At 40.1% G+C, this 16,975-nt stretch overlaps 1 protein-coding gene across 1 annotated transcript in view; it reads left to right on the plus strand.

The window, feature by feature from the left end:
- The window catches only part of lig1 (ligase I, DNA, ATP-dependent), a 62,959-nt gene extending 48,431 nt beyond the window's left edge, over positions 1–14,528 (plus strand). The window contains exons 24-27 of the mRNA XM_085256090.1: positions 5,206–5,259; positions 10,883–11,026; positions 11,841–11,933; positions 14,338–14,528. Of these exons, the coding sequence (XP_085112216.1) occupies positions 5,206–5,259; positions 10,883–11,026; positions 11,841–11,933; positions 14,338–14,412 (366 nt within the window). The 3' untranslated portion in view covers positions 14,413–14,528. The remainder of the gene's footprint in view (positions 1–5,205; positions 5,260–10,882; positions 11,027–11,840; positions 11,934–14,337) is intronic.
- The last annotated feature ends 2,447 nt before the right edge of the window (positions 14,529–16,975 follow it).

A 16,975-nucleotide genomic window follows, 5' to 3' on the forward strand; every position in this document is an offset into this window, starting at 1 on the left:
ACTCCGTACAACACATATAGTATGGGACATATATACATGCCCTGCAGAGCAGCTACTGAACTGGAGTTGGAGCACCAGCATCTTAAGGACAACATGAGCTGTAATGTACAAATGATAAAACCAAACAAAAGTGTGCGGTGATGCCCAACTAGCTGCAGCACAAATATCACCTACAGTTACAGCTTTAAAAAGAGCCTAGGAGTTTGCCCTGGTGGAATGAGCTCCTATACCCTGGGGCGAAGCGAGACCCTTGGTGCTGTATGCCGGTGAGAGAGCTTCTGTAATCCAGTGGGACAGCCTCTGTTTACACAGAGCTCTACCTCTGGCTAGATACGCAAAGCATGAGCTCGATGAATCCAGCTGTGACGCGGAGAATCTGTTGTGCTTAGACAGCAGTGTTGCAGGGCCACCGGCACCATGGTCGTGGGGCAGGGCCAGATAAGCAGCCAGGGACGGCTCCATGTATCGTCCATAGTGACCGTGATGATCACTGTTGTGCATAGAGAAACAGCGTCTCAGAGGACAGGAGCGAACAGTAGATTTCTGCTTTCCTTGCTTCTGTTTAGCATCCATACCAAAACGCAAAGCAAAGCACTGCACAGGAAGACTCTAAATTGGCGCCTTGCGGGCAAACTACACACCAACTGTGCGGTGGAAGCTAACACCAACAGGGTTAGTTAAACTAACTTAAAGCAGTCAGACAACAGAGATAACTAGGAGTAGATAGTTATCCCAACTCAGTAGAAATGTTTTTAGCGAGATGACGAGGATAAGAACTGAGGGATGACTGTGATGACATGGGGTATATGTGTAGGCGGGGCGTGATGTCCCATACAATATGTGCTGTACTGACTAAATTCTCTGACATGCAACTTGGCAGTTACACTTTGTGCTTTTCTAAAGTCATGTTGGAGCATCACCTCCTCCATGCACAGTAACTTTAAAAATATTTTTTAAAAATACACGGGGACAGTCTTCAAAAGCCAGAGCCAAAAACTGTATAACTAAGTTGCAAGCTGACTGACTGATGTTTTGGCACTTATTGGGCTACTTGTTATATATCAGGCTTGGAAACATTTTGGACTTTGTAGGCAGTGTCATTCATTTTCCATTTTTATTCATGTTGACACATAAAACATGGGAAAGAAAGATGTAAGTGTTGCTGACACTCTCACAGACGTAAAGGCTTAACAAAGCCAATGTTTTCTGGACAGATGCCTTTTTTTCATTAACAGTAAATTTCAGCAAAAGTTCTCAAAGACGAAGGGCGTCATTTAAACCATGTTTACAGAGGAGGCCCTTCAGTTGACTGAGGCAGTCAGGCATTACTTTAGGTCACCTGTGTTTACAGGGTCTTTAGAAAGTCTTAAAATGACTTTAACAAGTAATCAAAAGGCCTAAAGATTATTAAACTGTCTTAAATTTTTTAGGTCACCATGAGAATTTTCACAACTCAGTGGCACTATTCTTGCCTCAAGGACACATTAGATCACATATAGCTGCATTGTTGACTTATTTTTAGGCTCTACTTCAGAAGGAAAGTACCAAATCAATCAAATGACTCATTTAACTGTCTTTGGTGAACAAATGCATTGATATCAGCCTAACCAACGCCAAGAGAAGTGGGGGTATTGCCAGTGGTGCAGCACCTCCAATTGCAAAAGGAAAACTGGGGGTAAAATAAATTAAATTAAATAAACAAAAGTACCTTTTGTTTCCCCCTTATAAAAGCATCATGGTTAAATGACGTTACTGGACATCCCTAGAAGTGGTGCATTTTTCAAAATTAGCTATCAGCCAGTACCTCTCACTAGCTAAATGTCCTCATCGACATTTATTGCCTAAACTTCTGAGCACCAAGTCACATTTAGAGTATTATAACCTGCACCCAGATGAAGGTCAGACTTTGGCTTATGAGCTGCCGCTGTGCAGTTTAACATTGTAATCAAGCAGTAATTTCACAGTTCTGCCTTTGTTACCAAAAGGGTACTTATAAATTTGGCTCCATATTTTGATAGGTTTTGGTCAGCAGTGCACAAATAGTTTTATTGTATGTCTTCACTGCTTCGTCTTAACAAACCCCATAGTATGACTGATGTGTGTGTCCGTCGTGTGCAGTTTACTTAGTGTTCTGTTGTGTGCAAGCCACTGTATTTTTTCTCGGCTGTTCTGAGCGGTTCAGTTCAGTTTTGGGTGTTTTGCAGGACTGATAACCTTTGTAACACACTACAGCACCCCCACCTTCAAGGCCCTTCCCACGGCTCTAAGTGAAGTGTGACTGTAAAACAGTCTTAACATTTTTCCTGATTTCTTTTCCACTCATTTGCAACTTCTTTAAAGGGCATTTAGCTTTCAAAGGCTTTTTGTTGTTTAAGATGACCAGCTTTAACTGTGGTTAAGCTAGACTTGTAGTCAAGACCGCCTAAACCAAGAGGGTATCGGTCTCGAGACATCCAACTCTAGGCTAAGCTGATAGTTCGCTTTGAATGTCTGGGCTTAATTGAAACGTATTATTAGATGGGTCTGAAAGTCATGTAACGTGTTGAACTTGCATTTCAGTTTGAGCAGCACTCAACTCCTGCAGTTGTTTTTGTACAATGAAAGAAAAAAAATACTTCAGATCATGTTTCCTGTCTAAACGTCTCACGTGGACAGCTATGTTCAGTAAAGTTGGAGTGTACATACTTTTTCACATGTGTACGAGATGAGTGAGCACATGGAAACACGCCGTTAATCTTTTCTGCAGTTGTCAGTGTGTGCCATGTGACTGCAGCATCCACTTCTCCTGTGTGCTGCACTCATCTTCCTTTTGCTCTCCAGTGTCAGCTAAACAACAAAGGAATAAATGTTTTGTCTTTGACATTGTACACTTCAGTAACCCTCTCTGTAGCCGAAAGCAGAATCTAAACCACATTTCCATCTCCCAAATGTAATTTCACCTGTATGTCCTGTGAAGTGTCCTTGAGTGAGCAGCAGATTTGGGAGCAGTGCTGCTGCTGTGGACACACAGTTCACACAGGCTGCTGTCACAGAGAAGAAAAGGGACACTAATGAAATGGAAGGTGACAGCTGAGAGATACATTTAGCTATTTACAGTCATTTAAATGATTAAAACAAGTGCTTGTAAAGTAATTGTGCACAATGAGAAACCAGCACTTATACACAGTTAAGACTGACTCAGTGGTAATTTGTTAATGACCAGTACTGAAATACTGTAGTATTGAGGAAAACAAGATCTAAATCTCAGTCTTCTCCACTTTATGTCGACAGTTTATTAATGTAGCCTTTAATCTGCTAGGTTTTTCTAACAAATACTGGTAGTTATGTCAACACGCATCTCATTAAATGATTGTTTGTTGAGTCTGTCTCTGTGAGCCCATTAAAATACCTTAGAAGTGTATTTACAGTTTGCGGTCTTTGGCAGGAGCTTGATATTAGGCAGGCAGGAATGACTCAGAGCAGCAAGCTGAGAGGTTTTCGTCAAAATAGAAAAATAAGAAAGCGTATTGGAAAAGAAAAGTGCTGCCAAACAAATAGGACCTGAGCCACACAACCTTTTCTCCACCATGAAGAAATTGAAAACACACACACACACACACACACACACACCTCACAAACGCAAAATTCCCACATACGGGAGAAAGAAAATAGGCATGCAGAGCGTGCAAGAGACGAGGACATTGACGCACAGCTGTCAATGTTTAGTTTTGGATCCATTTTTATTAGTTTCAGTGTTTGTTTGTTACTAAAAGTAATATTAGGGCTAGTTGTCAGGGGCAGGATTTAGACCATGTATTAAAAATACAAACATTTTGTAAAAGCATTTGACATACAGTCGGTCTCAATGAACCGATGCCTCCTCGGGCATGTTTGGCAAGGCGAAAACTAAATAAAACCCATAGATTTCCATCTATTAACTCTGAGCTATTCAGTCCATCACAGGGCAAATGTGGATACAACCACATGTACCCACATTCTCACAGATGGTCACATAAGATATATTAACTTTCCAAGCATGGCTTTGTGGGAGGAAACCACAGGGAACCCATTCAGCCACAGTAAGCGCTCCATACTCCCCTCAATTGGATGGGGCATTCCCAAGCAGTCGTTTGAATCAGGAATTTTCTTGCTGTGACCGTGCTAAGTGCTTGTCCATGTTGCTGCTCATGTACTTCATTTCCACCTAAGTCAAGATATTTTTTTAATCTTCTTTGGTTTTTGTCATGTTTTAATTAAATATATTTTTTAAATTTGCAACATAGTGAGTCAGTGGGCTTGCAATGAAGCTCACAGTGATCTCCCTGTGTTTTGAGTTATAAAACCAAGAATTAAATCATCAAATTAAGAGTGTTTGCATAATGTAGTGGTTTAAATATTTATCTAACAAACAAATCCCTCTGTGGCTGTGACAGGAAGGGCATCCAGCATAACAATCGGGCAAATCAAACATGTGGACCTGGCTGTGGTCATCAAGAAAAGGAAGCTCAGCCCAGAACTACCAAAATATAATAATTAATTTTGCTTCGTTGTTGTTGTTGTGTTAAAAAATGTGAATGTTTGTGAGCATTGCTGTTTGCTTTTGTTAACTTGCGCACAAACCCTTGTATTGATTGGATTAAGCTGCTGGGAGACTCTGATTATCCACAAAACAGACTAGTTGTACAGTAATTAGCTTACCTCTACTTCATGTGGAACAGGTGCTCTTAAAAATACATTGCAGTCGGCTTGGTAGAAGACTTGGCCAGCACAGATAACAAATGCATGAACACATGCTTGGATTAACCTCCAAATCTTCTTGAATGCTATAAAACACACAGTGAAGCCTATCATGGAGATCTGCAGAATACATGCAGATCTGTAAGCTGGGAAATCCTATATTTGCATGACACACCAGCCTGTTTTCCTCCCCCCTTATTCATTGGGTGATTCTTGTGCCTCAGCAGGCTCAGGTCTTTTGAGAGGTGACATGTTGCTTAATGTGAAGTAGGCAGACAAGATGCTCGTGGTGTAGGGAGGGATTTTCTTGCTGTTCTCTGTTTTGCAGCGTGCTGCCAAATGTCTGCTGCCTCATGTCTGCTGCCTCACACACATCTAAGACGGAGTGTGTGTGTGTGTGTGTGTGTGTGTGTGTGTGTGTGTGTGTGTGTGTGTGTGTATATATATATAGATGTGTGCGTGCCTCTTATCTCCTTTCGTCTCTTCCAGATCGGGACAGGCTTCAAGGATGAAGATCTGGAGCAGCATTACAAGTTCTTAAAGGTAAAGTGTCACAGCAAGGCTGTTGCACTTACTCTTTAAACAGCCACACTGTTGTTTCCTTACATTGATGTCTTGATTTTTTTTTTTCTTCCTCTTTTTTAAATCGCAAATGTACAGGAGCCAAATATTTAACTGTAGACTCAACAAGATTAGCTTTGTGTGATTTCAAAACAATCTTTATTTGTCTTATACTGGGCCTTGGTACAGTCTTTTCAAATTGGCTTTTTTAGTGCTTCCTTGAAGCTAGCTTTGCTCTGATAGACTGTCCCTCGCAAACATAAGGTTTGAATGGCCGGCTTCTCCACTCAAAGCCAGAGCTGTGTGCCTGAGGAGACCATACGAAGTATATATATATCCCATCTAACAGACTTCATTCAGAGATAACAGATGACAGTACTGTGTAAAGACATCTGAAGCTTCAGCTTTAGGATTACTTGAATTCATTGTTTGATAAGTACTTACTTGATGGTAACATAAACACAGACGCAGTGAATTTTAGATCAAAACCACAATGAGGTATTTGGGGGGTTGAAGCCGTGAAATTCCACAACTATACATTCATAGATTATATTCTCTGTTCATTCAGTCTCTTCAGATATGAACCAAGATTTTAGTATCAAAATAATAGGACCAGTGTGCAGATAAACTCCTAAGTTACAACTTCATTTTGTAAACAGCACCTCGAGGATACCTTTAATTATCCAAAAGGAGAAAAGTAACAGGAATAAGCTCAGGGATTACAGATGTTTTCTACCCTCTAGGCTTATACACGTGTTACATCTTACCTAAAATAAGTTGCACGTGCCTTTCAGAGGTGTTCATTTGGTGTGTTTAGGAAATGCTGGGCTGGCACCAGGAATCACTTCTGTTTTACCAATGAAATAAAATGTGTTTAGTGAAACTGTGTTGGCGTGCTCTGAAGCTGGTTAATGAATTTCTTTTTCAATTTATATTTGAAGAGGTTTGCTCCAGAGCAGCAGAGCAGCAGAAGCATTTGAAGAAACTTGACAACTGCTCTCTGAAAATGATAGCCGTTACGAGAGTGTGAATTCATTTTTGTATTCTGCTGGCTTTATCAGCTAAATTTATTACTTCTTTTACAGGAATAAAAGAGACGGGGTTTTTAAAATACAGTCATCTATTTATAAAACAACGTAATCGTTATTTAATACAGACTGAGCAAACCTGGTGAACACCGTGGGGTTTTTTAAAACATCTCTTTTAGAGATTAAGGGGTTGAATTTGGTGTAACAAACTGCTGCACAGTGTAGAATCACTACAGTGAAGCAGTGATTTAGAAGGTGGTGTAACCTTTTTTCTTTTCTTTTTTTTCTTTGTGAGACCAATAGAGCCTGCACTGTGCTGCTTTGTAATGAAAGTGATGGATGGTGAATTAAGGAAGGCCAGTGGTGTGGCCGTGTTGCTTTAGTTGCAGCAGTGCTGCAAGCCGAAGGGACTCGAGACGGGGAGACGATTGGCTCGGTTCACAATCCCCTGGGTGGCGAGTTGCTGTGCTGTAACACTGGGAGCTGCTCCCCCCATTTTTCAGTCTAATCTTTATTCTGATGCTTGAAAATGATTAAGGGTAGTAGACGTTAGAGGCTGACTGATAGTGGAGTTTTGGGGGCCTGATGCAGAATCACGTTCGTTATAGATTTTAAGCAAAAGTACAATTTGACATTCAAATAAACTCTCCCAGAAATGATTTGGGAATGAGTTGGCACTTTTGAAGGAAAGATGCATTTTGTAACAAATGGCTAAATGAGACTCCAGAACTTTGGTGTCATTGATCTGAACAAAGCAGCTAAGCAGTGGTGACACTCACATTCAGTTGTTCGTAGCTTATTATTAACTGAAAATTACATTTAGGCTTCAAAAATCATAGAAGTGGTGTCAATTTGTGAGGAACAAACTACGTAAGTACCATGAACTTTTATTTTCTACATATTTTCTACATTAATCCAAAATGGTAGTGGGCAGTAAAGCCCAATTATATCATGAGATTTTGAAAATTTGCAAAAACCATATTTATGACAATAGAGGGGAAAGAATTTAACATTTCTTTGGTGATCTTAGCTCGCAGGCAGCAGCTTTTATGTGCAAACAAAATGAAGGGCATTTTCCATCCTCCTTTTCCATTGAGTTACTGTCATTGATGACGGACTACCTAATTTGAAGTGTAGCGTTCACAGCATTAATGTAGCAGTGAGACAGCCTTATATCCACTGACATGGCATAAGTCAACTGTAAGTACAATTGTAGTCTCGACAGTGTTTTCTCCAGAAGTTTTAAGTAATAAAAAAAAAAAAAAAAAAAGAACAATGCAACTGCTTAACACAGTTTAACCGGAAAAGCAACTTAACCTTGTAATTCCACAGGAGCCTGCACAATATGATCACATAATAAAGTATAAATCTAAAAATAATTTTTACCCAGGGTGTTTTAACTTGGGTTTATTTGAGCTGTTTAACCAGTTGCTTAAAGTCCTGCGTTACCGCTGTGTAACCGCATTAGTAATTTCCATCCACCATTGGCTCTTCTTGCCATATAGAGTGCAAGGAGTGAGTGCTCAAGCGATGCTCAGGTGAGTGAATGTTTACTTTTGCGTCACTGCTCTTATTTCGCTTTACCTGCCTTCGTAGCCTTGTAGTAGTCGGTGGTGTTTTTGCCTCAAGTGGTGAAACAAGTTCACTGTTCCCATTGTTAGCAGCAACATTTTTCTTGCATATTGCGTTATCATGTTATATTGGATGTCATTGAAGAAACTCCCTTTTTAAGTACTAAAATGACACTGCTCTCGCTCTCAGACATGCCTGGACTTTGTTGTCATCGTCGTGTGTTGCGTCACTTTATCATTTTATGTCATTATCATGATGTGACAGGTTTTTTTAACAAGTTAAAAGTATATTCATGGATAGTGTGATTCTGGCATAGGGTGGAGTCCTAACTCACAGGATGGCCTGCAAAAAACATTCCTGTAGCACTCTTTTTTTTATCATTATTAATATCACGCATTCTTTGTGTTTTTCTTGTTTAATAATACTTGGAAAATGACTTTTGATGCCTTATTGTCACCTTCTGGTGGAAGCAATGTGTTATAGATTCAGGTACAACCAAGGGACAAATACGGTTTAAAATATATAACTAAAATATAGCATTTCAAAAGTTGGAAATCATCAATTGAATTTCAGTTTCTCATTCAGTGAACTGATAAAATGTTATTATTAGTATTCTGATCACACATTTCACATTATAAGCCTGGAACAGAGTTGATACCTAAATGCAGCTTCTGCTCGTCATTGCTGATCATGTGCTTAAAATGTTTTTAAGTAGAACTTCTTTTATTTTTTTTCAACTTACCGTTTCACATCATATAAGCCAAAATGTTCCACAGCAGGCACAAACTGCACAGTTTTCCCAGCAGTAACAACTGTACTTGATTATATAATTGCCACTCCACCTTAAATAAGTCACTTTACATGCCCCGAAGATGAGTTCTTCACTTGGTCCTCGGTGGTGTAAATACATTTAAATCAACATGAATAATTGCATGTAACTGAAATAGCTCACACACCTTTTTAGGCTTGTGTGATGTGTAATTATGATGCTCTGGAAGGCGTGTAAAATTGCAATATTACAGTTTTATTAACTCCACCTAATACTTGACCCATCTAATGATTACAATAATAACTCTATCTATTATATAGCTGTATCTGTGTATCCCCAAGTATAACTGAAAGGCCACAGGTTTGAGCTCCGACAGAACTCAATATTTTATAAGACTCTACACGCCTACCAGCTCATGCATTGTAATTCACTCTGTATTGGAGTGTCACTTGAATGCCCACAGTATAAATAATGTGTGCGGGGAAACAGCACCGCTACAGCTGGAGCTTTCTTTCCCCCAGAATTATTTAACTATGACCCAGTTCTGTGGACACTGCAGCAGTCTCGTTAACATTAAACCGTTTCAGAGGCACATTCGTTGAAATGGCTGTTTCACGCCAAAACAAGATGGGTATCATTTTGTAAAAGGCTGACACCTACGCTGACAGAATGATTGCTCGTGTCAAAGTTAAAATGGTACTATTAAATATTGCAGAAGTTGGCTCTTTTTATTTTTCTCGGTCGCCTCGCGGGAACAGAAACAGTTTGGCGGTGAAGCCTGCGAGGTAAATATCGAGTTTAAAATAAGGAGAAAAAAAGTGCAGTATATTAGGCTGCTTCTAAATGAAATCTGTCGTGTAGGTGTGTGATAATGTGTCTTTGAAATCATGTTGCCCCCACCAAGAAATATGGGAGTGCTCAGACTGTGTCTGCCTCTTGGGATGTGGTTTTTGAGACACGGCACAATTCAGCAGGGCAACCAGAAGCGCTCCATCACTGTCTTTTTTACCAGGTTCTCTGTACATGCATTGCCTATTTTTACACTGTGCATATTTGCATGTACACTGTACGTACACTCTAGTTGTTTTCAGATGTGGGATACATAACACTGCTGGCTTCATCAGTCTGTTCAAATGATGGCAGTCTTTCATTTCGGCATGAGTCACTTTTTTCATGCTTTCCTTCAGACACCCACGGCATTGGGTGCATGCGTGGGATAAAGTACTCTGAAGGAGATTTTAACAGTATATCAGTTGACAAACAATGCATGAGGTCAAAGTTTTATTGTCATGACTGCTATATTTCAACAGCTGCTTTAATAAGAAGAGTTGCTGCTTACTATATTTAAACATGGAAAGGAGAATATCGGCACGAATAGAAACTTACCAGACTTGAATTTGCCCAAACTCCTTTTTAAGGTCAGCTATTTGGGCCATTTTAGATGCTTCCTTAAATCCCACTATGCACCTAAAACTCTAAGCAAACATTTATGTGTAAAGCCAGGACTTTTTGAATATACCTCGTATTGAACTCTATGCTGTTTTTAAACAACAGCCAGTGCCACCCAATGCTCCCTTTCTAGACAGCCCTGTGCATAAGTTCATGCAACTGCTGGACTCATATTGTCATTTAAGGTCAACTGAGCACCTGTTGGTAACAGTTGTTGCAAAATGTTGCTGAAGTACATTGACATTCCTTTGCTGGTTGCCTTATTGCTGCTAGTCTCTTCCTGTGTGGACGCTGCTCTATTGATGGATTTTGTTGCCGTCTGATGCTGCAGGGATGTAATAAACCTGAACTAACTGACCTCTAATCCAGTTAACTCGGTGTATATGCACAAACTGAGGGCATATAAATTGTCTTATGCAAACTGGCTTGGTACTGAGTGGCGTTAAAAAGTCAGATGCTAAAAGTAATCTGGTAGTGCCTGTCTGATTATGTGACTACATGCATTCAGTTTATGCTGTGCTAAAAGTAAAAATGTTATTTCATCCAACTTGGATTCCAATCACGACATTTTATGTGTGACCGAGTGCCCTGCACAAGCTGTCCATATCTGAAGAGTTTTGAGTTTGAAACGTTTATATAATTGTACTGTAAGAAGAACAAATTTGAGTTCTTTTGAAGAAGTCACCATTAATTCTGGGTACATATTTCTAACATTTATCTAACGTTTTATTCTTAAATTGGATAATTTAGTGATTTAATCATTAATTTTTCATTTTATGTTCTCTAGGAGCACATCCTGCCCAAGCCCCGTGCTTACTACCGCGTTGACCAATCAGCCGAGCCCGACGTGTGGCTGGATGCTGTGCAGGTTTGGGAGGTGAAGTGCGCTGACCTCTCACTGTCTCCGGTCTACAAAGCTGCAATGGGAATGGTCAGTTCAGTGTCTTAATCCGCCCTCCATGTGTTTCCACTGATAAATTCTGCCTGTTATGCTCTGTTGCCTACAGTGAAAAGTCATAATTAGTGCCTCTTAATTGAGTTATTAAAAATGTTGTAAAAGCGTCCGGTTTTAATAGAACAGATACTTGTTTATTACCCGTGGTTTGGCTGCATGTTAGATGCAGAGTCCCTCAGCGCAAATAAAAAAGGTTTGCCAGAATATAGCTCCCGTTTTAACAGCAGGCAAAGTAAGACAACAGTGGGATGGATAAAACGCTACCATTAATTAAAAAAAATCTGGTGTGAAATTTGCCAGGTGTTGCGTTCGTTCTCTCTATACATCGTATTTTTTAAACAGTTGAATATCAGATGTTTGGATGAGTAACCAAAAAGAGGATTAGCAGTATCAGTTCTTTTAATACCGTGATCCCCAGGATGGTTTTGACAGGTAATTTGTAAGATTACCCTGAGGCTTCACACATAATGTGGCTACAACTTTCTGCGATAGTCAGTAGCTTGAAAAAGAGTGTATACTTTCTGAGATATTAGAGCAGTGCAATTTGATGTAACTAAAAGTGCTATATGGATTTGCTAATGATGTTCATCCACTCTGTGTACGTGAAGCTCGAGCAGCTCATGTGAACAGCTCAGGTACTTATGAACAGAATGGTCATCATGCTTTGCTGGGACCCTCGCTAATTCATGTGCTGTTATGGTGGTCTAAGCCAGTTTCCCAACTTTTTAAAAGCCAAAGTTTCAAGGCACAGCAAAAAAATAGCCTGTACTTGTGATCTGCTTTTCTTCAGGTGGATCCAGAGAAGGGCATTTCTCTGAGGTTCCCTCGCTTCCTTAGGATTAGAGACGACAAGAAGCCCGAGGACGCCACGGCCGCAGCTCAGGTACATTAGATCAGTACTGGTCCCCCCTCCATGTCAGATCTCTTATAGGACTAGAAAATATGAAGGATCATGAGGTCAAAGAAGGAAGATCGTGGCCTAGTAAAATTCAGTCATACGCTTGTTTGACCGTGTTGTATAGAAAAGCATCATCATCACTACGGTCGCTTCACAAGAGCTGTCCTGTAAAATTTCATGGGTGAATAGCACTCCAAGGACAGTCTTTTTTTTATATACAGGAATTGGTTTATGTAATGGTCTCCTGCTGCATGTCGAACAGAGCTGTATTACAGTCAGTTAAAGCAGTGTTGGTTTCGGAGAAATATATTGTGAGGCAGCAACCATGATTTGTACTGTACAAACTACAGGACAGTTCAGAAAAACTAATTTAAGTAGACAACAACAAGCTCACCAGCGCAAACCATTAATTGTGTTGTTTTAGTCTAATGGTGGATTTGTGTTTGACATAACTCGCAGAAAGTTTTGCCAGAACACAAATCAACTTTCAGCGGTTTGCTGCCTGCCTCTGAATGACCTGACTGCTGACCCATGAGCATATAAAATTCTTATCACTATGCTGACCTGAGTTACAGGACTGTATATGGACTGTATACTTTATACAGTAAATGTCATGTACATACAAATATTTTTATGTTTTGTTTTTTCTCCTAGATTGTACTATTAGTGAAATAATGGTAAATATTGATATATATTGGAATATTACCATAAAATACTGCAACTTGTACTTAACTATTTTATGTCTTGGGGCTAAAACTGCCAAATATTTCTTCTGTAATCCCTCTTATATAGTGCCAGTGTATATACAAGTAATCAGCTTAAAGCTCTAAAGTGCTTTTCTAAAAACTGTGTTTTAGACAGTTTTTTTCTACTCTTGCATTTGTTTTCTGTTTGTTTTCCAGTAATACAAATATGGGTTTGAATGTGAATAAAACAAAGTTACTCAAAGTATTAAAAATATGGAGGTGGAAATGAGCTTAATAATGAACCCTTAAAATGTGAAATGCACAAAATAAAATAAAGTGTCCAATTCTTGTCAATTAACCTAAACATTAGGGTAAGATACTTACCAAAGATGTGATTTCATGCACTTTTCAGACTTTCAGCTGTTCTTCAATTACAATGTCGATGTAGAAAAGATCAAAATAGACATGAAGGTGTTTTTTGTTTAATTTACTACCTTGTCTGTTGGGCCTATGTGTCTGAAACCAGAAGTCTCCACTTCTGTGTTAACATGCACCAGAATGTCTTTATGATGTCTGAAACTCGTACTGAAGTCTCCATGTTTATTTCTTTCTGTATTCTCAAAGTTTTGTTTTCTGAAGGTTGCTTTCATGTATCATTCATAGCCTGACTTATAGAGCATCTTTTACCTGAAAACAACATTGATATTTTTTATGTCCTCCTCCTGTTGACCGTGTTTTCTGATTCACGGCATGATATAAAGAGATCCCCTACGTTCAAAACCGTTTGACTCTAACAAGTCAACAAAATGAAACGAGATTTTTAAAGTTTGATTCCCTGCTAAACATTTTACGACATGATTTCTTGCATCATGCATCGCCTTAGATGCACCAGCTCTGAAACGCACGCCGCGCCTCACCGGGAAAATCCATGCCAGGTTCATTGTAGTGTAACACCACCTGCGCCCAAACTTGTGTAGCATTTCTAAAGACTGAACTACAATAAAATGTTAATATTCACTGAGTTGAATCAATGCCCATCTGTTACTTATAGAGTGTAGATATAGGCGTTTACGGCAGGGAGTCAAGTCAGAACATCAGCCGCATTAAAATGATGCTTCTGTCAGTTTTCATCAGTTAAGATGCACACACGCTCATTAGCACAGCACATCGGTTCACGTTGCCTGACGTAGCGCACGGTTTAAATAAAACTTAACCTCATTCGAGTCGGAGGGAATTAAGAAAACATGAAGACCAGCCAGAACATGTTGGATGCAACCACTTTTGGGCTGAGAATCAAAGCTTTACCTTGATCCTGCGGAGGAGAAATAATGTGATGTTTCATTGTTTTCCATCCTCACTGTGCCACCCTGCTGTACTGGTACTGATACTGCTGATTCTGGGTGGGCCTGCTGTTCGCGCATTATTCATTGTCCCGCCTTCCTCCTCCCTCGCCCCCGAACTCCGATGAGCCCAAGTGAGCGCAGCCCCCGTCTCGCACTCAGCAGCTGGGAGTCACCAACATCAAAGCCCAGCATATGAATAATCAAACTGATATTTTTAGCTTCTCCTCTTCATGTTTCTGACCTCACTTCATGATAGTCTCTCCTTCACTCCCTCCCTCCACCCTGCTTCCCCTCTTTCTCGCAAATCGTCTCATCTCCCTTGTTCTCTCTAAACATCTCTCTCCCTCTCGATCTCTGCAGATCGCCGAGTTGTACAAGAAGCAGCAGCAGATTCAGAATCAGGGGGATAAAGCTGACCCAGAGGACTACTACTGATCGTCTGTAGTCATCAGCAGGGAATAATAAATAATTGAATTTTAAGTCTTGTAATTGTAAATAGCTTCTTTCTTTCTTTGTGTACTGTTGAATGAAAATAAAGGCACTTGCCAGTTTTAAGCGTCCTGTGTACGTTATTGATTTGTTGAGGCTGCTCCTTTTTTACTTACTTTGATTTCCTTTTGAGAGTCAAAATTGCGTTAACATCTTGCCACATGCGATGCACATAAATTCCTAAAACCTGCATCGATTCAGCAGTTACAGCATACCTGCCGGTATCAGATTCCTATCAGAAATTCACTCTGCACAGCTGCCAAGTAAACCCAGAAAAGTAAGGTTTGCGTGCAAATATTTTTTTAGACTGTCCTTATTTCTCCTCAAAAAGGCAACAGCAAAGTGTGTGGTAATAATAGTACGAGCCAAAGAGATTGCCAACTGCCTAAAATGTTATTAGTAGCTGACGATGCCGGAGCTGACAGTTGCTCAAACAGCAGGACAAAAGCGAAGCACTCACAGCTTGCATTAGATGATGGAAATCCACTAACTGTCCAGCATGAATCAATCACAGATGTGTGGAAGGAGAGTCGCAGCGGTTTGAGCGCCAAGGATGGGTGATTATGACGTGGAGAAAGAGGATTGTGAGTTTTCTGCACAGTGATTCCATGTGCGAGGCAGCGAGTGCTCGCGGAGATTGAACTACTTTGGTATTTGTGAGCTGTGAGCACCTCAGAATCTATTTTAATGCTAAACAGACTGAATGAGCGGGAAATATTTTGACATTGACAGACGCTCACTGCTTGAGAGATATGTTTTGCGAGTCACACATCACGCAAGGGCAACAGAGCTGCAATAAGAACGGAGGGGGAAAACTGTTGAACTGCAAATAAGCTCTTGTATCTGCAAGCATGTTGGCAGCAGTGCTTACTGACTAAGCCACAATATTGGCTCTAGGGGTGGTAATGTCAATCCACCATAAACTCCCATTCAACAGTCATCTCAGGGCATTTTCCATTGTAAGGAAAAGGTAAAGAAAGATACTCGATGATCCCCTGTGAGCTATGACATCGTCAGCGGGCGGGGAAATATAAACTGCATATACTGGTGCATTTTATGTGTTCGATATGACTGCTTCCTGTTAAAATGGAGTTTTTCCTTCCCACTGTCATCAAGTGCTCGTTTTGGTTTCTGATATGATTGTAGGGTCTTTACAATAACAAGCACCTTGACTGCTGTGTTATTTGACGCAATATAAATAAAACTGGATTTAATTAACAATTTCTAGTCTATGAAAATCAGAAATTCAGTCATTCAAATTATTTTAGAGTTAAGGTTTTTTCGCTGGACACTGTAAAAATGTCCAGTTCTGAAAAGTATGTTTGTTTATGTGCTGAATACTTAGAGCTTTGTTTTAACATGCAGTGCAAAAACTCAAAATCTTACCAAGTATATTTGTCTTATTTCTAGTCAAAATGATCTCATTACACTTAAAATAAGACACAATCAGCTACTGAGCAACATTTCAGTAAGGTATAGAAACATGTTTCAAGACAGTGAATCTTGAAACTAGAGAAAAATTAGAGAATTTTCACTTGTTCCATTGGCAGATTTATTTCACTTAATATAAGATGTTTTACCTTGAAACAAGAAAAAAAATCTGCCAATGGAACAAGTGAAAATTCATTTTCATATTTGGTAAGATTTTGAGTTTATGCAGTGAATTACTGCATCAGTGTGACGTGGCATGTAGGTGATCAGCTTGTGGCTCTGCTCAGATGTTATTAAATCCCAGGTTGCTTTGATGGCGGCCTTCAAGTCTTCTCCGTTTATGCCTCGTTTGTTTCTCATCTTCATCTTCAGGCGACTTGGTTAGTCAATTTAAACGTATTATTAATATAGAGTGCAAGCTATTGGATGGTAGTTTTGGCACTCTGGGCAGCTCCCCATAAGGCTTTTCAGCAGATGGAAGCATGAAGTGTTATAATATGTTTTGTTAGACAGTTGCGTTGACATAGCCCACCAGCACCACCACATGCCATAGTGCCCCGAATAACAACAGATTGCCGGAATTTCTCACTAGACTTCAAACACCTTGGATCCAGTGCCTCATCAGTCTTCCTCCAGACACCAGGGCCTTGTTTTCCATAACACAAAGTATATTTTTATCTGGAAAGAGGACTCTGGACCACTGAGCAACAGTCCAGTTCTTTCCCTCCTTATCCCAGATAAAACTTCTGACATTGTCTGTTGTTCAGCAGGGGCTTTAGATTAGGAAAGCGACAGTTGGAGCTCCTTTCCTGAAGACTTCTGAGGCTGGTGGCTCTTGATGCACTCACATCAGCCTGAGACCAGCTTTTGACTCCATGTTTCATAACGATCCTCTCAAGCCTGCAGTCGACCCTTTGCTGGTGCAACTTTTCTCTCACTCTTTTTCCTTCTAGTCAACTTTCCACTAATATGCTTCCATACAGCCCTCTGCCACCAGCAAGCCTTTTCACCAGTGCACTTCTGTGGCATACCCTCCTTATGACTGACAGCTCAGCATCACATGATCACAGAGTGTCTT

The sequence above is a fragment of the Mchenga conophoros genome, linkage group LG18 (genome assembly GCF_057382185.1).
Source record: "Mchenga conophoros isolate Kocher_MC1m ecotype Shallow Benthic linkage group LG18, M_conophoros_male_GT1.1, whole genome shotgun sequence".
Classification (NCBI taxonomy): Eukaryota; Metazoa; Chordata; class Actinopteri; order Cichliformes; family Cichlidae; genus Mchenga; species Mchenga conophoros.